Source organism: Acromyrmex echinatior, chromosome 3 (assembly GCF_024713525.1).
Source record: "Acromyrmex echinatior isolate Ae372 chromosome 3, ASM2471352v2, whole genome shotgun sequence".
NCBI classification, from domain to species: domain Eukaryota; kingdom Metazoa; phylum Arthropoda; class Insecta; order Hymenoptera; family Formicidae; genus Acromyrmex; species Acromyrmex echinatior.
The window spans coordinates 20,623,894-20,651,325 of record NC_141854.1 but is presented as its reverse complement, the minus strand read 5'-3'; the positions used below and the strand labels follow the sequence as shown (position 1 = coordinate 20,651,325).

Sequence of the window (27,432 nt, the reverse complement as noted above, 5' to 3'; positions counted from 1 at the left end):
TTCGACATCTTCATGTACATATATTTGTATATTCCAGCAACTTAAATATGCGTGAACATTGCAAGTTTTTTCTTTTATATAGTTTTAGCACGTCTCTCCACTTTATCTCTGACTACCTTCGTCAATGTTTTTACGCGTCGTTGACTGACAAATACAAAAGGTTGCTGCTGATTGAAAACCGCGGCTGAAATGATTTACTTCCACGAAATGTTCAATTATGTAACGAGAGAATACTGATTTCAACCAAGATTAGAAACTAGATTGGAGTCTGATGAAACCTTACACAACAAGATACTCCGATTCACAATTATTACAAAATAATAATTATTACATAATTAAGATAATTTTTAATATTCACGAGATAATGACAATAGGAGTATCTTTCTAATAATACTTCAGAAATCGCTTACCATGAAAACGTTTCGGATGATGTACATCCTAATATCGATATACACATTATCTTGCGCTACAAATTATCTTGCGCAGTAATATTGCATCATCCTACAAAATTTACGCAGAAAAATGACTCGACAAGCGTACAACAAAAGAATCTAAGTATATAGCCAACGCGTATTCCTGTTTCTTTGTCCCCTTCCCATCTTCTTCTTTCCGAAGTGTACGCGAGTCGGAAGATACCGACCACAAAATCTCTGGTCTCGATTTCCCCTCAGACTCTGAAAAAAAGGGGCGGAAGAAGGGAAAGGGGAGACGACGACCAGGCAACTCTACATATGCGTGTCGGCGATATATAGGGTCGTCCCCTAATTCTCCTATTCCTGAACCAAATGCCGCCTGTAAAAAGGATGATGGCAACGGTAGATGAACGCGTGGCACGCACTGTACATTGTCGACAAGTACGTACTATAGCGAATTGAGAGACGCGCGTCGGGACTCCCCTCCGTCGGGTATCCTTCCCCATGCAGGAACCAATCTCCCCTCCCCCCCTTGCCCCCCCCCTTGCCTGCCATTCCCTGTGTACGTGTCTGCTCTGGCGTTCTGTCGGTCCTTTGGTACCCTCACCGAGTCCCCTACCGTCCCCTGCGTCCCTTCTCCAGAGCCCCCTTCCCCTAAACGATACAACAAACAACCGCGACTTCTCGTCAGTTGCCGCTCAAGATATCGCTGTTTGTACGCACGCACGCACGCACGCCGACACTCTATGCTGCGACTGTCTCACGGCAATTTTGTGAGGGGAAAGAAAAAAAAAGAGACACCGCGTGCGAGAGGAAAGGGAAGCGTTTATTTGCTTCGCGCGAGAGAGAAACAAAAGACGGAGCATCTAGAGAGTCGCGGCGAGCCTCGCCGCTGCACAATTTTGTTTCGCATCGTGCATGCACGAAGCAGTACCTCGAGTGAAGGAGGGGACAATTTTGCCGGGAAGGGGGATGGAGGAGGAGTGAGAGAAAGAGAGAGAGAGAGAGAGAGAGAGAGAGAGGGGGGGGATTGGCGCGATTGACAGTTGGTAGTTAGTGTCGCTTCCTCGATACGCGACGGCGGTGTGCAGCCGTGTTGTGTTCTCTGGCGAGTACCGTAGCTCCGCTAGCACGAGTTCCCTGCGGTGTCGAAGGGGGAAGAGGGGGGGAAGGGGAAATCTCTCACGTCTTCGAGAAGGGAACCTCGTCTGCGAGAGTCTACGAGGCTCCGGCGGCTTTTAGCTCTTTATCTTTAACGCGCGCTCGCGAATGGGAGGGATCGCGGAGGAGAGATCGAGGGTAATCGCTTGAGAAATCAAAACGCTGAAGGAAGAGGAAGGACGCAGGAGCGTCAGGAAGATCCTTGCGGCGCGCATGACGCCGCGTTTGTTTACACGTCCGTCGCGTCGCGGTTGGGTGCTAACAGAACGCGCGGGAATTCAATGGATAATGAACGGAAGAATATTTGTCTGAAGAGATAATTGTAAAAAGAATTCTTCGATTGAACGCGGAAAAATTGTGGAAAAAGATAATTGTAAAAAGAATTGTCTCGACTGAGAAGAAAGAGCGAGAGAGAGAGAGAGAAGGGAGGCGGAAACGGGAGGGGTAAAAGGAAAGGAGGCTGTCAAGGAAACGGAAGTAGCGAAAAGAGCAAAGACTCGTTCTGCACACCTCGTGTTTTCTCTATTCTTCCCCCTCTCGCATCGGCGCTTTTATTACTCGCTCGGTAAATGATTCACCGGATTCACGCGGATGCGTGAGCCCGCCGATTTCTCGCAGGAGGAACTGGAACACGTCGAGGACTCGTCGTCGGGAACTCGTCCAGCGTGGTTCGGTGACCGATCTCGCACGGAGAGTCGAGGGAAGGAAGGATCCCCGGCGGGGATAGAGGGATTACGGAGAGAAAGAGAGAGAGAGAGACTGTAAAAGAAGGGCACGGAAGGAGGGAGAAAAAGAGAGAGAGGGAAAAAGAGAGACAAAGAAAGAGAGAGGAGGGGCAATAGAAAAGGAAGGCGAAGCGGCAGGGCAGAAAGAAACGCAGAGAAGGCGAGACGGAAGGAGGAGAAAAAAGGAGGGAGGTAGAGAGGCACGCCGCGTGGACAACCGTGCACGCTCGTGTCTCTCTCTCGTTTCGTTTTGCTGCTTTCGTTCGTGCGAGAGCGCGGTGGATGAGCTACGCTCGTTAGTGCCGGTTGATGGTACGTCCTCGTGATCCTGAACGACCTGAACCTCTACCCGCGCCGTTAAAATTCATAATCCGCCGAGAGAAGAGGTCTGAGATAGCCTCGCCGCTCTCTTGAGGATCGCACGTGGTGTTGGTAGTGTCAGTAGAGGTGGAGGTGGTGCCGGCGCGCGGCAACTACAGCGGCGGTCGAGGAGGATCCTCATCTTTGGGAAGTCTCTTCGTCGAGGAGGACGTCGTCCTCGTGTCGACCTCGATAGCAACATCCCGACGCAATCATGTATAAGCTACTGGGAGGATTGAGCAAGTACCTGAAGCGGCAGGAGATCATCACGGACTCTGTGCTATTTCGTTTGCATAACCACTTCACCACGGTATTGCTGTTCACGTGCTCGTTGCTCGTCACGGCCACCCAATACGTCGGTAACCCGATAACATGCATCGTCCAGGGTCTGCCTACTCCTCCCATCAATACTTATTGCTGGATAACATCCACGTTCACCATGCCAGACGCGTTCAATCGACAGGTGTGTGATTTTCGTTCGTACCTATTCTGATCCTCGACGAACGTAATCGTTCTCGTTCTCCATCGATACTCCTGTCTCCTCCTCAAACCGGCACGCCACTGATCGAGATTTCATAACGTTAACGTTAACGGCTGTTATAAAAATGTCTGAAATTATATTTAATTACTAGGAAAGAAGTTTTTTATGTCAAGGTGAACAGTAAAAAAAAAATATTAACAAAGTTATTAATGAAGTATAAGACTAGGAATATTTTTCATTTAGTGACAAGTCGACATAATCATCATTTTATTTTTTTTTAACATAGATAGACATTTAGTGACATAGATAGAACTACATTGTGTCGATTTGTGTCACCAAATCGAAAGTAATCTATATTTTTATAAAATCGGCTTGTCTTCAGAAATTTGTATTCTTGAGATAAATTTTTTTCATATTAAATTCTCGATTTGCTTTACACTCTTTAAACATTCAAACATATGTCGAGTTTCTGAAAAAATAAATTTCTATTTATTGTAAAATTTGTCGGCAGGAAAATCGTTACGGATTATACAGAAATTTTGCCACACGCTATTAGAAGTGAATTTCGATAGTAAAAAATGATAAAAATTGACCGCGGAAATCAAACAATATGGTACGAAGACAATATAGATAACTCTGTATGAAAACGATCGACTGTACACGATCACAGATCCTCATGATATGGTTCGATCTCGAACTTTCCAAAACATTTCGATTTTATCGGCAACATAAAATATAAAACATAATATACATTAAATGAAAACGAGCAAGATAAAAAATGAGCCAAAGCGGGTAAAAGATAATATTAATTTATTTATATAAAATGATAATAAAAACATCATAGAAAATTTCGAACTTTAATTTATGTCCGTTTTTACCAACGTAAATTAATTTTAAAATCTCAACTTACCCTTCATATTTTTCTAATCATTAGAACCAGAAAAAGATGAATTAATTGAATCAAGATTAAAATTCAACTAAAGTGGTAGAAACGAATATTAGTCCTCTTCAACTGTATAATGTAGATTATATATGTATATTATAAAATATATATGTATATTATATATGTATATTATAAAAAATAGTATCAGGAAACACGGTAGTATCTCCTCGAGTGATCAGATTTATTACTTGAGAATGAGAAAGCGTTTCCCAGAATACCGCCATGTTTTCATCCGGCACAAATGGAATTTGATTTACTTAACTTCTGTTTTTTTATTATATTATAAAATATTAGAGTTGATAATTTTCATATTGTAAGTCTTTTTTATTAATAAAATTAGTTTTTCTGGTATTTTATTAAGAAAATTAATAAAATAAATTAATGAAATTTATTAATAAAAGACAGTTACTAATTTATCTATTGTATTACAATCGCATTATGTATCGTACTTGAGATGGAATCACTGTGTGAATTACTGCTCACAATGCACGTTATTTTTCTTATTCATGAAGAAATTGTCTTGAAAAATTACGAAAAAGATTTTATGTTTGCTATCTCTTTGTGAATATAATGTTCAAAAAAGTATACTTGATTATTCTGCAAATATCTATGGAAGGTGTTTCATGATAAAAAGAATGATTAATGAGCCAACTAATGGTTATATAATCATTATGTTTGATGACATTACATTTTTAATTATTTAGAAAGTAATATATTCTTAACGCACTATGTTCTTACAAGAATTTAAGTACGTCATTTCTTAGAAACAATTTATTTTATAAACATTTTTTTCTACTTCAAAATACGTGGAACTTGTTCGTTATTCAATAGGAAGGCTCTATAATATTGTCTTTATTGACAATCCATACGCGCATCGAATAAAAGCTATATATGCGAAACTATATATTGCCACGTTATCATATATGGAAATCAAATACTGATTGTATTACTGGCTGACGCGACTTATCGGGCCAAAGCTTCAGCAAGCATAACTAATCTTTAGTTTTCTTTTTCTTTTTTTTTAGAAAGCCATAACTGTGCATTTGAAATCACTTTATACTCATTCAATAATTATGTGATTAAATTACGCTCCAGATGAGTCACACGAAATATTTACCCAGAGAACGTGATATTTTCGAAATATTTCTTCTTTACTCTTGAAAATTAGGAATTTTCGTGGAACTTTATTAGTTCAGGCAAATTTCTTAAATTTTATTTATTCTATCTCTTTCTGAAAACGTTGTCTCTTTGATCATTTTTTCTTGATGTTGATAATTGGTTAGCAATAAATATGGCATATCCGTGTATATGCACGTGCATTTTTGCGTGTCTCGGATTTTTACAAAAATCAAGGAGATAATAGAAGGTAATATACAGCAGAAGAAAATAACTCATTGATATTATCTTACAATGTTTGAGTTTTTTTCATATTATTTTATAGATTTCTCGGTTATAGAACATGCTAGATACAATCTCGTGGAATCCTTATTTTTTACTAATTTACAATACATTTTACAGTTTGTTTGCATTACTTGCACTTCAAATTATTTCAAAATTGCATTAAAAAAATGATATGATCTTTTATTGGAAATTTTGAATAAAAATATCTATAAAATCATCAAGGGAATTCTCAAGGATCTTTTTCCAAGATTCCAATGAACATCCTGATCACATAGTTTCTTTATTTTGTTGCATCATTTTGTAAATAATACCGCTTTCGATACGCGATACTGCTTCGTGATTAAGAAATTTGTTACGTTTACAGCTTGATCTAATAGGTCAGTAGCAAGTAACATAATCAGCATTTGATTTCCATATGTGATAAACCCGATATGATTTCGCATATTTTTCACGTGCAAATTTTAAGAGTGACACTTATAATCTATATACAATAAATAATCTCGAATTTATTATTTTTAATCAATTAGAATTAAGTATTAATTATTTGAATTCTACGCGAAATTAAAATACAAAATTCTTGCGAACATAGGCGTAGCAATGAATTTGTTTGAGGGAGGGGGAGGGAGGGGGGGACAAATTAGAGTTATGACTTTTGATCGGGGAAGGATATTTGTATGGACTTATATTGTTTTATATTATTTTTAATTAATTATTAGCAAATAAATCACAAAATTACATATTTAATTTACTAATTTATTTTTCTTTTAAAATTGTAAATTGATTCTTTAAACTAAAGAAACTTATAATCGTCTTGGATTCTCAGAAAATTTTTATATAACATTTCAATTTTTTTTTCAAAATTAATTTCTTATAAATACTCATTAAGCATAGTTTGTTTAAGCGGTTTTAATTATTTTTGTTCTTTAAGATTTAGGGAGGCGTGCTCCCCTCTTGGCTACGCTCATAATTACGGATATTATATTATAAAAATTTGTCGTGCACTGTCGGCAAAAATAAAGTTAACGAGACATTTTTGTTCGAAATATGAATTTGACCATCAGATGCGCGAAGATAAACAAAGGAATGCTATCTATGTGGCTAATGAGGCGGAGATAATTGATTCAACATCGAACGAGATGTTGGAAATTGTAGATAATCAACTGCGGTTTTAATTGAAATATGTGGGACAATTGAGTTTCGCATGATGTACATACGTGCTCTGATGTAATAATAATAGTACATACTGGAACATCGATGTAAAGTCAAAGAAAATAGCTCCGTATATTACATTATTATTAAAATTTATATACGCAAATATTAGAGAATCATATAAAATATCAAAAGTATTTATATAAACGTGCAGTAATATATGGCTGTAATTTGTACGATTCTTTTGCGAGTTGTACTTTGAAATTTAACTATCAACGTATTTATAGACATGTGAATTGGTAAGTCATCTTTACGAATGCAGAGAAAATGATAAAAATGACTGTATTGATGACTGTATAGATTTCTTTGATCATCTTCTAAGAGAAGCTAAAATTTTTTACATTACATTGCCTACTGTGCTGCTGTATAAATGTAATAGTCAACAAGTGTATTCGTCATTTGCTTTTAATCCTGAACCGGAATTACTCCTCAGATAAGAGATTGCTTATGAATGTATCAATATTAAGAGTTGATAATACCGTGGCGCATTGATTATTTTTAACGACCGTTCGAGTATCACTCGAGCGATATCTTAGGAAAATTTAAAAATAAGAAAAAGTAAGTATTGTTCCCGTCTTTCCATCCTAATCAGGGAAATTCAAGTATGTTCTTTTCATTTAAGTTTCTTACACGGTTCATTTTTTCTCTTTTTCTCTTCATGTTGGAGAAAAGAAAAAAAAAGATAAAATGCAAGAATTAAAAAGAATAAATCATTAAATACAGCAAAAAATGAATACCATTTGTGATATTATTAATTGTCCTGATAATATATATCTGTCGTAATTTAGTCTTCCTGCGTCTACTAAACATGAAACGTATCCAGTCAAGAAAAATACTCATATAGCTGCGCAAGGAAGATTTATATTGTCAACAGCCAAGACTCGCCAGTGTTGATTTCTAATAAAACGATATAAAGCCAGGAGGGAGGGAGATAGGGGTTGACTTCTCGTTATCTAAGGAGGGTCAAATAGCTTTATCATGCGTTGAGATGCATATAACGCGGTGCCATCGTTATCGCTAAGTCGCTAAAGTCTCGTGTTTCCACAGGTCGGCTCGGAGGTGGCACATCCAGGAGTGTCCAACGACTTCGGAGATGTCGAGGCAAGGAAATACTACACGTACTATCAGTGGGTCTGCTTCGTGCTGTTCTTCCAGGTAAGCAGAGGATAACTATTGCTTTATCGGCAATCTTCCACACGTGCGACATGATAAACGCGCGCCAAGTAAGAAGGAGGGCTTCTCGGAGGTCTTTTCTTATTGTTGTCTCCTCTTTATGCTCGCCCGCTTGTCTTTTCGCTGATCCGTGCTTGTCCTTTACGTCTGTCGGCCCACGTGCTGACTCGTGCGTAGGAGATCATAAATGGTCTCTTTAATAGTCGTCGACAAAGATTTGTACAGTTATTACAATTGCGAGACAGACAAATTGTAAAAAGTTGAGCGTTAATCTTCAATTCATTTTCGAATGCGTTAACGAGAAAGTTCTATTCTGGAGTTTAATGTACATACAAAAAGTAGTGATTGAAAAGATGATATTTTGAATTCATGTTTCAGTAAATTTTGATATAATTTCTTTGCAGAATTAATTCGTCTAATTTTTATAACTTATAATGATTGACGTTACATATATAATGTTTATCTATTTATCTAATTATCTTTGTTAACAGGCGGTTCTGTGTTATGTACCGCAATGGTTGTGGGGTTTCTGGGAAGGCGGCCTGATGCAAGCACTGGTCATGGGAATGAATTGTGGTATGGATACCAAGGACAACATAACGAAGAAGAAAAGTATTCTCATGGATTACTTGATGATGCACATAAGGGTAAGAAAGCAAACAAATCGGCTCCATAAATTTAATTAATTTTTTACTTGGCCGATGTAAAAAATAATAATGTATGAAAAGATAAATTGATTCTTGAGAAGGCAGATTTATTATTAGGTAGACTGATCCATTATCTAACTAGTCGTCCTTGGTGACCACTGATAATTACTTGGATTTCAATAACATCGCATGTGTTACTACTAATGTTTAGTCATAATATTCCAATGTTTACCAAATTTTTTTACTATGTTTTCCAAATACACTGGGAGATGAAATTTGAATCTATCGTAAAATAGATAACCGTAGAATTTAGAAGTGATTACAAGAAACAGTGTTTATAATGATTTGAAGATAAATAGTAATCTTACAAAATATTTTCATAAGATTTTATAAATATAAATGTAAAATAACCAGCAAATTCTAATCTGATTCCTTCTTAAATACAATCATAATTTTTTGCAGGCTAATAAATTCCTAATAAAATCTAATAAATATCTAATAAAATCTAGTTTGAATTTCTAGATGCGATTATAATTTTTTGCAATGTAAAATATCTAGTGAATTTTCTAACATGAATCCTTAAATGCAATGTTAATTTCTTACAACGAAACTAGTGCATTTAGTAGATTACAAGAGATATCCCGGTGTCATTTGGATGAAATGTTAGTAGATGACCAAGAAAGTAGGAAAGGGGAGGGGAAGACATGTGACAAGAGAGGGAGATGACCGCGTTAAGATCAATTCGTCCTCATTGAGTCCAATTTGCTTTAATTCAACGATGAATTGTGCTTTCAGAATCACAACACGTACGTGTATCGGTACTTCGCCTGCGAGGTTCTGTGCCTCGTCAATATAATCGGTCAACTCTATCTGATGAACCGATTCTTCGATGGCGAATTCCTCAGCTATGGTCTGCGAGTACTGCAGTTCTCGGATACACCGCAAGAGGAACGAATTGACCCCATGGTCTATGTGTTTCCCCGCGTTACCAAGTGTATATTCCACAAATACGGAGCTTCGGGTACAATACAACAGCACGATTCTCTCTGCATTCTGCCATTAAATATCGTCAACGAAAAGACATACATCTTCATCTGGTTCTGGTTCTTCATACTAGGCCTCATGTTAATCGGTCTGATAATATATCGAGCTCTGATTATTTTCGCTCCAATGATACGACCGAGAATACTACATCTATCGTCGAGACTATTGCCCATCGAAACTTGCCAGAGCGTCAGCAGAAAAGTCGACTTAGGCGACTGGTGGATACTTTACATTCTTTCGACCAATATGGACTCGCTCCTGTATAGGGATTTCCTTATGGAATTTACGAAGAAGATGGGTAATACTAGCTCGAAGTCCGTGACCGCATAAGCGTGAGATCTTGGACGCGCACTTTGCGCTGTATGATAATTTAATTATTTAGTTCAAATATACCGATACACGGACTGACTCGCACCTCGCGGCGCGTTCCTGCAAGTATGTTTACACTAAGATTTAATACATAGTTATATTTTCGTATATTCACGTATTAATAACATCAGGTATGCGCAAGCAGTTGAGATTTAAATTGGATTTAAATTGTGTTTGTAAACAATGATCCAGGATCATCATTAACTTTTAAACAAATAAGTAGTTGAAACAAAACACATAACGAAACAAAGCAACAACGACACGATCAATCGTCATTATGTTACTTTGCTTTGTTATGTGTTTTGCTTTAACCACTTATTTATTTAAAAGTTAGAATATTCTGAATCGTAGTGTAAATAATTAGTCTTTCCCAAGCGTTCAATTCTAGACATATATGTATATTTCATTTTTACCGTTTTTTTTATATTGCATGTATATCCATATTCCGCGTAATTCTATATACAAATTGCTTGGGAATGATTAATGCAATGATCTTATACTCAGTCTCTCAGAAAGAGATTTTTAATAAAATAGTTTTATATATATGTTATAGGATACCTAAATAGATGCTAAAAACTAAGTAAACAATAGACCAATCGAAAGAGTGTTTAGCCTGAGAGATGATTCTAATGTAATTTTAAGATGTGAACGCGAACAAATAAAAATCCAGCTCAATTTCGTAGCACCAGTAATGTATATAATATAATAGACACATAAAGGATATTTTGATCTTAAGTTTTTCTTTAGAAGGAAAAATGGAAAGTATTTCATTTTTGAAAATATTAATTGAATTAGATTTTTTTAAAAATAGCTATATGTTTTTTTTCCTTAAAAGTTGAAATATAAACTTTATAATTCGAAATAAAAAACTTATTAATATTCAGTCTCTCTTTCGAGTCTTATTTTCATATATTAAGAAAATAGCTCGAATTTTCTTTCACAAATACACATTTGAGAACCACCGTTATACTTTATAAACTATTTTAGTTGTAAAAAAATAATTGTACTATAATTCTATAGGTATTCGCCGTTGCTCAAAGCAGATCGACTTTTATTCCGTTTCCATAGTCGCATTCGAGAATTCGGTTCGTCGGTCGTGACGGCCTTGGGAAAAAGGTGCAGCATGTAATCTAACTGTTAACAGTGGATTAAGCGGTTTCCGTTGCCTGTCTACATAAATGACCGATGAAGTTGCAACTTATCGTGACGCACATGTTACGAACCTGTCGCGACGTTTTCAGCGAACGTTTATCCATTCGACGGAACAGGCACTTTACGAGTGATATATGCGTCATTGTTATTCCCTACACGTCAATTAAGGGAGAAGAGGCTACATTAGGAAAGTACGTGATTTGGCATCATATACGAATCTTCGTTAGCTGTTATATAGCGTGTGCTGGAACTCTCGATTTTAGTTTCAGCGACAGAAATTTTTTTTAACTCATACTATTGATATGGCATCAATTTTTTTACTTGATTTTTCTTGATATATGATTAATTAATATATAATCAATATTTTATACAAAAAAAATAACAAGTAATAACTCTTTGCAATGGCTTAAGAAAAATCAATTTCAAATTTACATTCGTCATCGGAATTAAGGTCGAGAATTCTGGTACCGCCTAGTATGTAATTTATCTTCTTTCTATAATTTGATGCGAATTACTCTTGCATTCTAAATGTGTATGTGTTTGTATAATACTTTCGCTGTCAACCAATTGCGTCATCTTGAACCATAAGAAAACCGCGTTTGCAATACGGCCTTAGCGCGACTAGCGATAAATGGTCACTGCATGCAGATTGCGACGATAGAGAACTGTTAGCTTTTTTCAAGCTACTATTTTAATGGTCGTATTGGTCCATCGGTCGCAATTACGTGCATGTTGTGTTATTTTATGTAAGATGTGATAAATAGTGGTATTTTCAAGAACACTAAAGGTAGAAATTAAAAGAGAAAGAGAGAGAAAGAGAGACACACAAAAAACTTTAATGTTGACCCGCTCATTTTTGAGCGTCGATACACTTTGCATGATTTTTTGCCTGTTTGTGTTCCACGAACAACAAAAATTGTTGTCGGATAAGACTTTTACTCGAAATCGTGGATTCGTTTATAAATTTTCTAGCATATAAGTTTTATTGTATCTACGTGCGAGTAGAGATGTGCAAAGATTAAACATTTTAAACGATCTAAGCCAGAGCCTGTGGTTTTTTTGCCTTGAGCGTATGTAGGACAACGTGGAGATTTCAACGCAACGCTTGTTGACGCGATAAAGGTTCCTACACACAGTGACACATACATTACATTTGGCTAAAAATAACTTGACGGTATGTTCGCCTGTTGAAGCAATTTAGGACAAATTTTTCCGACACCCCAACTTTTTTGTTTTATACAAAAATGAAAACTGATGGAACATGATTCATAATAACTAATATAAATTTCCATGCATGCATCAGAAATTTTTTTAGCTGGTACTATTGATATGGCATCAATTTTTTGCTCAATCTTTCTTTTGAATTTTTATTGATGTATTCTGCTCATTGCATTGTATTATAAATGAGACGAATACATTAAAAAAAGTTTCACATTAAAAGAAGTCAAATATTTATCAAGCACTAAAAGTTGCATTTCTTTTCCTATAACAATTTATGATATTTAATTTTTTTTTATTGAAATTTAATTAAATATAATAAGTAAATTTTGACACATAATAATAGATGATGGCTATTTGATATAATCACATGTTTTATTCACTAAATTTTAATTTAGTGAATAAAAATGATAGAAAAAGTAAATTTTAATTCATGTTGAGAATTGTAGTATCATGATTTAATAAAAAAATTTATTCGTTAAAATATTTAAGAGAAAAACATTCATTAAAAGATATTAAAAGATATTATTGAAATTATATCTATCTAATATTATATCAATAAGATAATGATTCCACTTTTTTAAATTAGATATACTATTATGAGATTTGTTTTATGTCGGAAATTTAACGTTTCCATTTGCGCAAGACAGACATCGCGTAACAGCATTCGATTTGATGACGCATTTTTCACACCTGTCTATGAATAAATTAAACTTTAAACGATTCTGGTAAATTATTATACTGTATTACAAGACTGAAATTATATGATTAGAGAAGTGTTAAAAGAGATTTAACAAAAACTAAAGTAATAAAAAACGACAGATCTTTCATATTATTATTGATATTTTAGAGAGTATTAAATTTTAGAGAATATTATATTAAATTAATAAATAATTTAATCGGAAAATTTTCATTAAACACGTCAGTTTTTCAAATTAAATAATAAAACATCAAAATAAATGGAAAATGTGAAAAAATAAGATATTATCTCGGAAAAGATGATAACTGAGAAAGATGATACTGTAAACAGTTGGCTGCATGTTTCATTTATCTTCCACGGAGATCCAATTAGTTTGGCTTCTCATTACCTGATTCGCCGTAATTTCAGCGCATCTCGTATAATGATTCACACACGCTTATAATTATACAGAAGCGACATTATTTACACGCGGTGGAATGTTTGACGTAAGAATTATTATTCGCACGATACGATCGTGATCTGTACAAGTATATATCGCGATAGAAACACGATGATCGAAGACTTGCAGACGACGGTAATAATGATCATGATACTGATATGTAATTCTTCGTAATTATCAACAATTCACACGCCGTAATGAAAAGAGTGTTTGAATGGAATATACAGAGTTTTTCCAAATTAACTTATCTAAATCAGTTGATGTGCGCAGTAAATCGATAAAATAAAATAATAGAGGATGAGATAAAATTTTTTCCGAAGTTAAATAAAATGAAATCAATTCCCGATACTTTTTAAATTTATAATATTTAATTGAAAACTATAACGATCTTTGTATGTGTAAATGTGTGTAATATTGATAAAGCAATTTAGGCTTTTAGTAATTGATATTTTCCAATATTTTTTTTTAGGGGAATCTGAATTTTATATTTTATTGATATGATTGATTTTGCATATATTAAAAAAAACGTTCAATATTTGTTGCAATAAGATTATTTTCAATCGCTACCTTCGTTATCTTTATTTAACAATTTCACATTATAAAAAAAAATACGTATATAAAAATATGATACAATAAAGTGTCTTGTAGCAAATTCGGTTGAATGCACTGATGCACATTGAAGCCATCGAACATAAATATTGACGTAAAGGTGTGTTTAATTAATATAAATATAGAAACGGGTAAACTGCGAAATCCTCAATACGTTTTATTGCGTTGTTAGATAAAATTATTATATATTTTATAATTCGAAATGTTCATTTTTTATTTTTATTTTTAGATAAAATTATTATACATATAATGATTTTAATATGCATGCCATGATGCGCATTAATGTGTCCACTTAAATTTGCTATTAAAAGTATATGATATATGATACAATAGCTCAATATTATATTTATTTAATATTATTATAAAAAATATCAAAAGCTATTTAAATCAATAATAGTTTTATCTAAAAATTTTTAGATTATTAGAATAAAAAATTATCAGAATAAAATAATTATATAACTATTTTTTAAATATATTGGAAACATTTATTGAGTGAATGTGATAAAATGAATTTAAATGTTATAAAATTATATGGATTTATTAAATTATAATGCGTGTCTTCTAAATATGATAAAATAGCAAAATTACAAAGAAAGAAGAATAAGAGGCTTTGTTGTAGGCGCCCTCTGTTCAACATCTATTGCTCGATGTTCACGTCGATAAACACAACTGTCCGAACTTGTCTTGTAAATTACCGACTGGTCGATCACCGAATAAAGAAAGAATACGGTAATTACGATACACACACACATACGCACACCTGCGCACGCACATACGACACGCACCACACACCCACACACACCCACACACATACATACATACACACACACACACACACACACACACACACACACACATATATATATATATATATATACATTTGAAATGAAATGTAAAATAAATTTTACTTTGTACATCAAAAACGATGCTTAAGAAATCTCTTTCTCTTTCATTCTTTTGAAAAAAATTTAGTCTTCCTTTCTCTTCGATATTTTTTCTTAAGATACGAAAATCAGATGTATTTTATTCTATCTTCTTTCAAATTACATTTCTTCGTATAAGTACTAAAATAACTGTTCTTTTTATTAATTTAAAATAGTAAGACAAAATAATTATTTAATTAATAATATTAATTAGTAGTTTAAAATAATACAATAAAATGTTCATTAGCGTCACAATGTGATGAATATTGATCTCAAGTTTACTATAAATAAATAAATAAATATTAACTATCTAAATATTAATAAACAGATATTAATGTTAATAAATTGATATTATTAATAACAGATGATAATAAACAGACTAAACCAACCAAGTCAATTAATGCATTACAAGTCGTTAGTCCAGTAAATAAATTGGATTATTTATTATCATTCGAATGCCAAAATAACATTAAAAGTGTATTACATGTATTTTTTAACAAAGTGAAAAAATTATGAAAAAAATTATAAATTTTTCTATGTTGTTATAATTTGAAAGTAATATAAAATTTGGCGGTAATTAATTGGATGACAAATTATTTTAATAAAAAATAGACATGTTTGTAAAAAAGAATTAAAATGAGAAAATTTTAATTTTAACTATAAAATTATATCGTTAAATATTTTTTATTATTATTAAATATTGACTTTATTAACCTATTCCAGATGTATACATATAACATTCATTTTTACACGGAACGTATTCATTTCCAATTCCAACCACTTTTTGCAGAGACTGTTAAATACGGAAAACACACCGGGGATATATATTAGTTAAATAAATTACATAAACAGCCCGATATGACATGACAGACATGTTTATGTATTTAATCAGATGTTTAATTTGCACCCATCATAAAGACAGATCTTTGTGGCTCTCTTGTTTATCATGTAATTTGGAGCGATAATGATCGAACATATAAGAGACTAGACTTTTAAATTGCAGTCGTTAAATTATTTCATTGTGTGATAACATATTCGGATATAAAAGACTTATTGTATTGTATTTTTATGCGGGTATTTCTTTTTGTAATACAAATTGTAAAATAAAGATAACAAAGATGGCGATTGAAAACCTGCAATGAGTATTGAGAGAGAAGGTAATATTTTTTAATAAAAATAAATATATGTAGATCTCTCATCATTCCGCGATAAAATATAAAATTCAAATTTACCAGCTCGAAGAGAATTATGAAAAAGGTCCATTTTACACACATTTATATATGTATATATACAAAGTTCTTTATTCAGGCATAGACATGAGACAGATTTCGAATTCACCAAACTGCAATCATTAAATGTAATAGCATTATCGTCATAATGTATACTATTGTGACGATTTTTTGATATTTACGAAATCAACATATTTCTTGAATCTAATGAAAGGTGGAAGATAAAAATGACCCCTATCAGAGTTAATGGACGCCGCGCGGTAGGAATCGGTCCTAAATTAGGGACGAGTACCCTGGTGGACGCGGCGCGGCGCGGCGCAGCGGCGGCGGCGAGGAGTCTCTCGCGTCGCCGACGCTCCCGGCGTAACGCTCGCCGCTCGCCCGCACGCTCGGGTTCGGGTTCGGCGTTTCTATTCCTGGAGCATGCCGACTCCTCGTCTCCGTGCTCCTAAGCGGCGGTGCCGTGCCGTGCTATGCCATGCCGTGTCCCAGCTACGAGCCGACGAGCCGACGAGCCACGAGAACGTGCGCCAGTGCGAGCGAGTCCGCCCGCGCGGATCCGAGCGTCTTTATACGCGGTTGCTGCGCGGTGCGGCGCGGAAAGTGGCCGCCGGAAATGTGCGTGCGCGTGCGACGAAATCGACGGGAGCGTGGACGACGGAACGCCGACGACGACGACGACGCTGTCGCTGCCGCTGCCGCGATTTATCGCTGTGACTGACCGTCGCTCGTCTCGTCGACCGACCGACCGTCGCGTTACAACAACGACGGAATGCCGGATCGTCGTTGCCGGTCGTCCACGGCGTCGCGACGCGCAGCGAGGTTCCTTCGCCGGAAGTTGTCGGACTAAGAATCCCCTCGAGACGCCGGGCCGAGATCGGTCACCGATCGGCGAGGTGTGACGGCGCTTGCACGCGAGTAACAAACATGAGCGCCAGAGATCGATCTCCGCTTTCCTCTGTTGCTCTTTCCCATCTGCCGGTCACGATTGTCACCGGAAAACGTAGGTCCTCTTCCCGGAGTTCCCGGTGCCTCGGGGAGAAATCTGTTCGCGCGAGATTATTGGAGATTACCGGGATAAACTTCCTTCTCGCGCGGTTATAAGAGATCATTATAGAGATTTTATGCAACGGCATACGCGTGTCTAGTGCACGATAAACCGCTAATCTCGCGTCACGTCGTTAGCGAATATACGGCGAACGATAATGCAAGTGTAAGGTAAAACTGTCACGCTTGCTTATCATTATAATTAGTATAAAAGTGAGACAATGTGACGCATGAGATTTTAGCGTTTATCTCGAGCTATGACTTTGCAGAATTTCTCCGTTACTAAGAATCGAAAGAGATCGACTACACTGAAAGAAAAGATTTTTGCCAATTTTTGATTGTGTTAGCCCATCGAAATCCTACACTGACATTGCGGACAGGATTTGCTAACGCAAAAATTGGCTGTTGCAACCAATTAAAAATATTATGCCATATTTACCATCTAATTTGCTGCAGCAACTAATCTTTTCTTTTATTGTGTAACTTTGAGGAGTTGAAATTTCAACGCTGCGGACGCACGAAAATTATAGCTATTTATTTGAGAATCTTATAGAAGAAACACATTGCTGCACTGTTAGATATCAAAGGAGCAATAGTAAATCAATCCCTTGAGTTAAATAACATTTTGTTAACTTTCATGTGTCAAAATAATGTAAATCTATTTCTCGGTTCAAATTGCTTAGTTTCGAAGTAAATAACGTCTAAATTAATATACGCACTTCATAAATAATAAACTACATTTGTGTCAAATTTAATACATTTCTTTGAGTTAAATCCATTGTTTAAAACCATTGTTTTAGTTAAATTAACAACGTATTGAATAGTGGTGATCGATAGAAATAATTAAAAATAACTCAAATTGGATACCAAAATTTGACATTACGAATTTAACATACAAAGTAAATATAGGTATCAGTTAGTGATCCAATTATAGAAATGACAAAAATGTTAAATATTAAGCTTTTAATGATATGTACGGTTCTATATTTTTATAAACAATAAATTTACTTAGAGTACGTATTCATTAAAAAACTTAATATTTTACATTTTTGTATCATTTCATCCACTAACTGTACATTAACTAGGTCTATCCACAGACAAAATTATGATTGCATGAAGCGTAACTGCATAAACGTATACATAAAGAAAATTATCCAATTTCACGTGCGTTCTTGTGATAGAAATGCGATTGGATAATTTTCTTTGTGGTTATGCAAGTTCGTTTGGATAGCCTGTAAGGGATCTTCTGCTCTGTCCACAGCGAAAACCGCGCTCGGTGAGAAATTACGTGGATTTCAATCGTTGATTGCCGGCTTCGGATATTTTCGGACGATCCTTGTTCGCGATGATGCATTGCTCGCAAACGTGGCGAGCAATGTGCTGGATGACTCGTCCCGCACGGATTCAATATAGTATGTTTAGAGTATCGGTCAAAAGGTCTCACCGTCTCGCACGGAGCCACGTGTTTAGATTATCGGTCTCCCTTTATGAGAAATACGTATACGAAGTATTTTGAGAAAAGGATCGCGTATGTACGAAAGAGTTCACTTTTTTTAATATTTCCGTTTAATAGTTTATGATGTATTGAATAAACTTTCCTCTTCTTTTATGACTCTACGAGCCGTGCGTACAGAAGAAACAAATGCGGATGAAAAAACATGCTGTTATTACTACTTTACGGTGATTCTTATGCTGTTTTTGTTACTTGATGAAAGTCGTAGAGAGTGAAAGAAAATAATGAAGCGAGAGGAATCAGGTAACTCCGGGTAGTTTTGAAAAGCGTTACGAGAACGTGTGTAAAAGTTTCTTGTATCTACCTCCATTTTTTTATATTTATTGATGATATGTGTTGAATGTATTTCTATTAAATAAGAAACTACGTAAACTACGTGATATAGATTTCCAATCATCAGTTATGTACGTTTCTTCAGTTTTACAAAGTTAAATAAAAACGTACAACTCATAAAATTGACGGGACATTTATGATCTAAATAACGTGTGAATATTATGTCATATAATATTAATAATTTTACTCTTCGTAATCCCAAAAGACAATTAAAAAAAATTAAAGTCAAAAGATTAGTTAATTCTTTAAAATATTAAAACCATTTAACAGAAAAATAGTAAAGTGTTATGGCAAGTCCAAGTCATAATATGACACAATTAAATTATGATTAATTTTATTATTTTTGTCTGTTTAAAAAATTAATTTGAAAGAAACGATAACTCGATTTATGATATACATAAAATCCCAAAAACTAATAGAATTTAATATTCTTTCAGTAATATTAGATTTTAATTAATTTAGTTATATTTTTAAGATTATATTTATGAAAAAAATATTAGTCGTATTAGTCGTTATTTTTATTTCATATTTACACAGAAAAAAATTTATCTGTCGTACCTAATTTCAGTTCATTAAAATATATTTGCTGTCGTAACTATAAATGTATAAACTATGGTGAAATGGTTTGCTGTTGCTACTATAATATAGGTATTACAGCTAAGATATTAGCTATAACATCTATATTTTAACTTTTCTGAAATTAATTGTGATACATATTTTACATTTAGTTACCACACGCAGTTTTTATTTTAGTTACGGCAGCTATTTTTTTCCTGTATAATGAGATTAGATATAAAAATATAAAATATGTATCACCATTAATTTCAGGAAAAATTGTTTTATATTAAAAATGGAGTATGAATACCCTCGGGTAGTACATATTCTCGCTACGCCTCTGCTATCTGAATTTATAATTTATTTTTATACAATATTTTTCCATTGATGGTGTACTAAAATTTCTAAAAAGTATACGAAGAACGTATTACCGTACGTACGATAGAATAAGAAACAATAACAAGTCCATCGCGATCCTTCACAGACATCTCAAAGGTCTCAGTTGAACCTCCCGTTACTTCTTGTCCTCTCACTTGTGTTACCGCTCATTGAATTGCATTCGAATTAAAGTGCGTGCGCATTTCTCGGTCACGAGTGAAACAGTATCTAAAATTTTAATTTGTTTTGTTCAATAAAACTTTCATTTGCTTCCTTATCTGTTTTAATCCTTAGTAAGGTAAAGTCGCCTAATATGAGATATATCTTTTTTTAAAGACTTGTCATTTATTTAATTTGCAACCTTAACTCCTATTTTCGTGTCAATTTTATGAGAAATATATTCAAGATTTACCACCTAAAGTTAGCAGTTGATAGTAGCTATACTTTGTTGTATGTGAAATTTTTTATCGAAAGTGTTGATTTTGTTCATTCAAAAAATGAGTTCCTAATATGAGATACAAGGGTTTTCTCATATGAGATGGTATCTCATAATAGAAAACTAAGGAAAAAATAAAGATCAGCTTTTTATACACGCTTTTATTATATTACATACAAGTAGGAACAAAGAATTTGAATATTATATATAATAATTATATAATTTTTTGATGTATGTGTATGTGAATATGTGTATATGTGTGTTTGAGTAATCTTAACAATAGAATCATCATTTTTAACATTTCGTTCAATAATATGCTTTGAGATATTGAATCGTTTAGATGCTCTCATATAGCTAGGAATACCTCGAGTATCTCATATTACGACTTCCAGCCGCCTTGCGGTTTCATGATCACCGAATTTAATCTTTACAGTTAAACAAATCATTATATCACGTGTTTTCCTATTAATACGACCTTATTCTATCACTGTATACAAACTTTATTACCAAACATTTATTTATTATATAATAAAACAAGATTTGAAGACTAACCTCAGTAAAATTCGATAACGTCCAATTTCAAAAATCTTTTTTCACAACTACTACACGTATGATCTAATAATGAGTTTTCTACTAAATATGTTTCACTCTATGAGTAACAAGTTCATAATAAAATCAACCACATGCGCTTATTAGTTTAGCAAAAATCCTGCTATCTCAGATTGGGAACCTATCCCACAATAGACGACCTCTATATATTGGGGGTCATCGTGTTCTACATATTTATTTTCTTCAAAAAAACTAGGAGCACCAAGTAATTAGTTATAACGTTTATGTACATACAATTTTTTCAAACACACAAACTTTACAAATACTTTCTGAAGACGTTTAAGCGAGAATCACTTAATAATTTCTGTAATTTGATAAAGTGATGAAAATTACCCGACACGAATGACTCATCGTGTGTAATAAAGGACCAGAAAATCATCGTGTACACTAATAATATCATACGAGATGTAACAGTATTAAATTTTAATGTCAGAAAGTTACGCTATCTCGAGAGAGAAGAGATACGCGAAGCTTCTCTACCTTTCCATTCTGATACTTTGATCCTCGCCGTTGTACCAATTTAAATAGCTCTAAATGTGTCGTGAGTTCCATTCGTCATCGCGAATATCTCGATTTGCACGCGATTAAAGCGGACATGATGGTCCCGGCGATGCCGATCTAATCCTAATCGAATAACACACCGCTACGCTTTATTTAAATCGTGCCGCTTAACGAGTTTACTACAAGCGTCAGCGTTAATTCACAAATCCCGGTTACGAGATGAAGCGTGAACGTTTTCTATATTGGTCTCCTCATGATTGTGTCTGAGTATCACCTATTAATGGTGATGTATCACTTTCCATCGCACTTCGCGCGTTCCTTCATTAGTAAATATCCAAAGTACCGTTACAATATTGTGTAATCTAACGCGTGTTATACAACTCGAGCAGTAAGAATTTTCAAGTACCTCAGAGTACTCTGGAGTCGTACATTAAGCTCGTATTTTTGTACGTGCGGAGAAGTAGACATGCTGGATTAACTTAGTTATTTAGGCTACACGTGTATCTTATATCTGCAACAAGAAGCATCATTAAAATGTTTTGCATTCTTTACAATACGCGTAAAAATTTAGTGTTGCTTTTTTTTTATTACTTGAACCGATTTATTAAATTTGTAAATATATATTTTACATAATTTTAAACTTTAATTTTTTTATTTTCGTAAACAACCCGCTATTTAAATATTACTTTCTACTCTATATAAAATTTATGTTAACATATTAACATATCGCTCAACAATGAAACAAATAAAAAAATTATTATTTTTGCTTGCAGAAAAAAGATTAAAGCATAAAGAAAAAAATGTATTTTGAAAAAGTACTTTCGTTCTTCTACAATCAGTTACTACGACAAAATTACTCTTCAAAATTAACATTACAAAATTTTAATGATTTAACACATTGAAATTCCTTTTCTGGAAAACTTAGTTTTTTGTTTGTTGTGTCATTATTGTAGCAAATAAATAATGTTACCGGAGTTAGACGCTTCTCGTTGGATATTTTAATAAATTCGATTACTTGCACTACATTGGATTAGTACACATTAAAGATTGTTTTGTATAAAATATTTAAATACAATGGCGTAATGTAATCTACTTTGACAATGAAATGATATTAAATAACGTAACTACATCATTATTGGGTATATGATTGTTTGAAATATTCATATGCCATTACATTTAATTTTGCTAATTTCATGTACAGCAACATTTAGTATACACTAATCTAGTGTACAAGTAATCAGATTCGCTATTAGTTTTTTGTCTTTCATTTTAGATATTTAATTTTTGATCGAATTCGCTATTGAATATTTTTTTATATAGATCTCCGATTTCGAACTTTAATTATTTTTACAAGTAAAACTCGCTAAAATATTATTTTCTACTTTATACAAAATTTATATACATTGTTTCCAAAAAAGAATTATCTCGCATAATACCACGTTAGACGTTTCTCATCGCGTCTTAGATATTCTTTTGTTAGAATCATCACGACGAATAAAGTCCAGCGATGCCGGCAAGCTGAAAGACTACGCGATTATCATCAGTGCTTTTCAAGGTATGCCTGCAATGGCATCTTAAAGGTATACGGTTAAAAAAGCTGAAATAGCATTGCCATAGTCCATACTTGATACCACTGCAAAGAACGCAGATGATAAACATTCTAAATAAGCTCAGGAGGAGCAAGAGGGAACGGAACACATTAAAGTTCGGTTTACAGCGCGGGGATGATCGTGTGCGTGGATTCCATTCGCGATCCGATTGCACACACACAATCCGATTAAACGTTCTTGAAAACATTTCGATAGAAAATGTCTAGTAGTTACAATAAAAATCAAGATGCGATTCCACGCAATAAAAGATTATTCGATTCACGCTATACTTACGATTCATTCCGCTCCAAATATTCCGACATATTCGTTGACAATTACAAATGGAGTTATGATAGGATGTGTAATGATAATTCCCTGGGAATACTCGTTTAATAATTTATGAAATTATCGTAACGGAATCAAAACTATATCACGCGTTTTTTGATCCGAATTTTACGCGCGCATTACGAGACGAGTCATCGGCTTAAAGATAGATTTTATGTCCATTTCTATCAATTTAGATAAATTTTTTAATCTCGATTTAATTTACTTTTTTCTAATTTTAGAACTAAACAAAAAAGATAAAAAGTAAATGCTGTTAAAAATTTGTAATATCAAATTATATCTCATTTGACTTATTTTAAATTAGATTTTTGTAGGTATCACTGCTTCTATTCAATGTGTCGTTAATTTAAGTAAAAGAATGGATTTGAACAAATTTAATTGAAAAAAAATATATTAAATTTAACTTAAATTTAGTTTGTTATTCACTAAGTGCATACGTTAATATGGACGTAGTTTACTTTGAAACTAACCACGGAAATGGATTAATTTACATTTTAAACACAGAGAAGTTAAAAATAACAAAATATTATTTAACTCAAGGGATTGAATTATTGTTGCTACTTTGATATCTAATAGTGGATATTAATCTACATTAATAATAATGAATATTAATTAAAAGCACAGTTCAAACCTGAATTATGCATTGTTAGAAATCAGTTAAGATAATCCCTAAAGTTAAATAATATTTTGTCATTTTTAACTAGATGTGTGTCAAAATGTAAATCAATCAATTCATTTCTGTGGTTGAATTGCTTAGTTTCAAAATGAATAACATCCATGTTAATGTATATTCTTAATAAATAATAAACTAAATTTGAATTAAATTTAATCAAATTTTAGACATTTTTCGAGTTAAATTATTCAACTCCGTTTTAATTAAATATACGACATATTGAATAAGAGCAGTGCATAGTGATTTGCAGAAATGATTAAGAATAATTCAAATTGGATATAATTTGACGTTATAAATTCATTAGTGCGGGACAGTCTAATTTTGAGATCTCGATCCTGCTTGTCGAGCGGAACGGTTCCGGTTTTCCGATGATGTAAATCCATCCTAAAAGCGATAGAGGCGAGGAAATTCGTGGTGTTGCCCTCAGGTATTTCTGAGGAGCGCTTATCCGCTCCGTTTACTGCCGGGCGGTTTCGCTTGTGGCGGCGAAGTGCAGTCGCAGTGCGTAAACGCTAAAATAGAATAGCGCGCACGTCAAACAGCATTACGGGCCTTCTAATTTCTTGCCTAGCCCGGCTGATTTTCGGCGGTACGAGTGGCGGCGAGGCACGTTGTAACGCACAACGTACGCCGACGGAGGCGTAAAAAGGGAGGTAGGAGGGGGTCGTATCAAAGCGGATGTGTGCCTTTGAAGTGGTCGGTGCGTTAATTGCCGCGGAGTTTTCGATCGTTTCGCTTACTCGAGCCCGCCGGCTCGTGGCATTAATGGGACTCGAAGGAGGGGGAAAAATTACGAGAGAGACCCCATCGCGCCGGTTATAAATAAAGCCGGGGGCCCCCTCGAGCATTTCGCCGAGACTTCGCAATCCCCGTGCTCGTTGTGTATCCGCTGGTACCACTTGTCTCACTTATCATCCCGCGATATTCCCTATCGCTCAGCCGCATCTGGAAAAAGTTTCTCCCGACTATACGTTCGCGTCGTATTTACGCCACGCGTTCGTTGCTCATCTCCGCGAAGTCAAATAAGAAAGACGGGACTGCGGATATCCGCTTTGAGAAGGTGGAAAGGGTAAGGGAGAGGGAAGGAAAGACTACTAAACGCTAATATTCAAGAATTAACTTTATCTACGTTCAGCCATCGGTGTACAGAGATTAGCAGGAAATTGGTGGCTAATTGGCAGGATGGAGAATTGCATAAATTGATATTGGCTCTTATATACGTTCGTTTATCTTAACTAAAAATATTGAGAGATAATTATATATGTAAATTAAAATTATGCATAAGTTCTAACGCTTAACTTGATTAATGAGAACGTGTTCATGTATCACAAGTCGCAATGAATAAACTTATTCGATATAGTGGTAGGATTTTACACTTAAGATTTTTGCAGATATTAATATAGGCGTGTAAAGTTTATCTTGATGTCCGTACATTTTTCTTGGAAAAATTTATACAACACGCTGATCGATGACACGCGAGAAGGACCACCAGGGTTATCCGGAATTTACATTTAGTCTTAAAAAAAAAAAAGAAAGAATTTCGTTAATGTTCAATGTGTAGACTGTTTCTTTATGTTTCGAAGCGTTCGATAATTTTGGCACGTTTCAACGTTTCTCATTTCCATTTCGACGGGTTGCTCCCGTTAAAACATCGACAGACCGTCCAGCAAGCGCGGAAACAAGTGTAAAATGTTTTATTTTCCCAAAAACGTTTCAACTCTAAAATGGTTACGGCGAGCGCATCCTATCTTGGCACAGACCCAACAACACAACTTCATCGAGTTGAAGAAAACCCTTATACTTTCGTAATATCGACTAAAAATCACCGCAGCCGTCGAGTGCACATAACAGTATTTCTGCGCCAATGAAATTACTTAAATTTCACGAATATAAAGCCCAGTTTCCAGTTTACGGTCGTCCCGAGAAAGCACATGTGATAATTTGACCAGTTCATTGGCAAATACAGGGTTTCATATTGGCAATACTTTACCTTGAAAATAGTCCGGTGACCGACTTGTACTTGATCTTGAAATCATTCGGAAATAAATCGGAAATAACGCGAACACTACGTTCGGACGTATGAAGAGAATTTATTCCTGAATTCGTCGGGCAGAATTAATCCGGCTTTTACGGTGAACGCGTAATCGGATCTTTTCCTCGCGTGATCTAAATTGAATCGTTCTCTACAAAGCGTGAACGGAAGACAAATCAATCTTTTTGACGGGTCAATTTCGAAAACCCTACCTTTTTACGAAATAATAAATAATTGAAAACGTATGAAAAATTGTTGGGAAAATTTTTCGTGTGGAAAACAGTTAGGAAAATTTTTATTATATTTTAATAATTTTTGTAAGAGAAAAGATTTAATAATAAATGTTATCAAAGGTCTTTCTTTACCACTGAGAAGCTCTTCTTGTTTTTATAATATATAATATGCTCTTCTTGTAATATAATGTATTCAATTTTATTTTATTACTATTTATAAAAACGTGCATAGAAATCAGTATATCTTCATTGTAATTATTGTTAATATTTTTAAATTATTTTTAATAGTTTTTGCAAAGAAAAAGAATTTAACAATAAACGTCAGCAAAAAGTCTTTCTTTAATAGAAGATTTTCCTCCCTTTAAAACATATATTCTCTTTTTGAAATAATTTAATTTCATTATTTACTATGTTAAATGTTCTTAAATGTGTACAGTAATCAGCAATATTCTCATTGTATTTTAATTATTTTTATAATAATTTTTGCAAAGATTTGAATAATAAACATTAGCAAAAGTCTTTCCGTAATACTGAGAATTTCTCTGTTTTTATAACACTGTACACTTTTTTTATAATCACCGTAATTAGGTTTCTAGAAGGAGCAGAAAACATGCATCAGCGATGAGTCGCGAGCAGATATTTTCGTGCGCTTTCTCCGAAATTTTCCGCGAAGACACGTCACTATCCGTTCTGTCTTCACTTTATGAAGAAAGATGCTTCCGAATTGGATGATGAGAAGACTTTCGATAAAACTAATCATATCCGTGCTCCCTTTTCTTGACATTTTCAAAAAAAAAAAAAAAAAATGAAAATGAAAAGGAATGGCGAGAAATTTATGATGACTTTACTGCGACATCAAAACATAAAGACGAGAGACGAAATTGCGAGAGCGAGGTGCGCCATAAAGATTTTTCGCTCTTTCACGAACACTTTCCGAGAATATCGCAGTACAAATTTTGGTAACGCGTGAAGGACTTTTGTAAACATTTCAA

At 34.2% G+C, this 27,432-nt stretch overlaps 2 protein-coding genes and 1 long non-coding RNA gene across 8 annotated transcripts in view; 2 read left to right on the top strand and 1 right to left on the bottom strand.

Moving 5' to 3' along the window:
* LOC105146207 (uncharacterized) overlaps positions 1 to 27,432 on the bottom strand; it is a 175,257-nt gene that overhangs the window by 39,373 nt on the left and 108,452 nt on the right. The window lies entirely within an intron of this gene.
* ogre (optic ganglion reduced) lies at positions 1,124 to 12,118 on the top strand. 2 transcript variants are annotated; one of them, XR_846161.2, is made up of 5 exons: positions 1,124 to 3,122; positions 7,741 to 7,848; positions 8,358 to 8,513; positions 9,309 to 9,992; positions 10,480 to 12,118. XR_846161.2 is itself a non-coding variant. In XM_011056328.2 (4 exons), the coding sequence occupies exons 1-4, from the start codon at positions 2,874 to 2,876 to the stop codon at positions 9,885 to 9,887; spliced, it is 1,092 nt and encodes a 363-aa protein (XP_011054630.1). In that variant the 5' UTR covers positions 1,124 to 2,873; the 3' UTR covers positions 9,888 to 12,118. The 2 variants fall into 2 exon arrangements, 1 of the variants encoding a protein (XP_011054630.1); XM_011056328.2 differs by having other exon boundaries at positions 9,309 to 12,118.
* Positions 16,722 to 27,432, top strand: part of shakB (Innexin family member shaking B) — a 45,627-nt gene continuing 34,916 nt past the window's right edge. Inside the window, exon 1 of the mRNA XM_011056327.2 lies at positions 16,722 to 17,199. The gene's annotated coding sequence lies outside the window, so the exon portion shown is untranslated. The remainder of the gene's footprint in view (positions 17,200 to 27,432) is intronic.

Excerpts from the sequence above, each read along its gene's own strand:
- ogre (XM_011056328.2), top strand. The coding sequence starts at position 2,874 with ATGTATAAGCTACTGGGAGGATTGAGCAAGTACCTGAAGCGGCAGGAG. Across the intron at positions 3,123-7,740 it reads CAGACGCGTTCAATCGACAG|GTCGGCTCGGAGGTGGCACA; the intron begins GTGTGTGATTTT and ends GTGTTTCCACAG. Across the intron at positions 8,514-9,308 it reads ACTTGATGATGCACATAAGG|AATCACAACACGTACGTGTA; the intron begins GTAAGAAAGCAA and ends TTGTGCTTTCAG.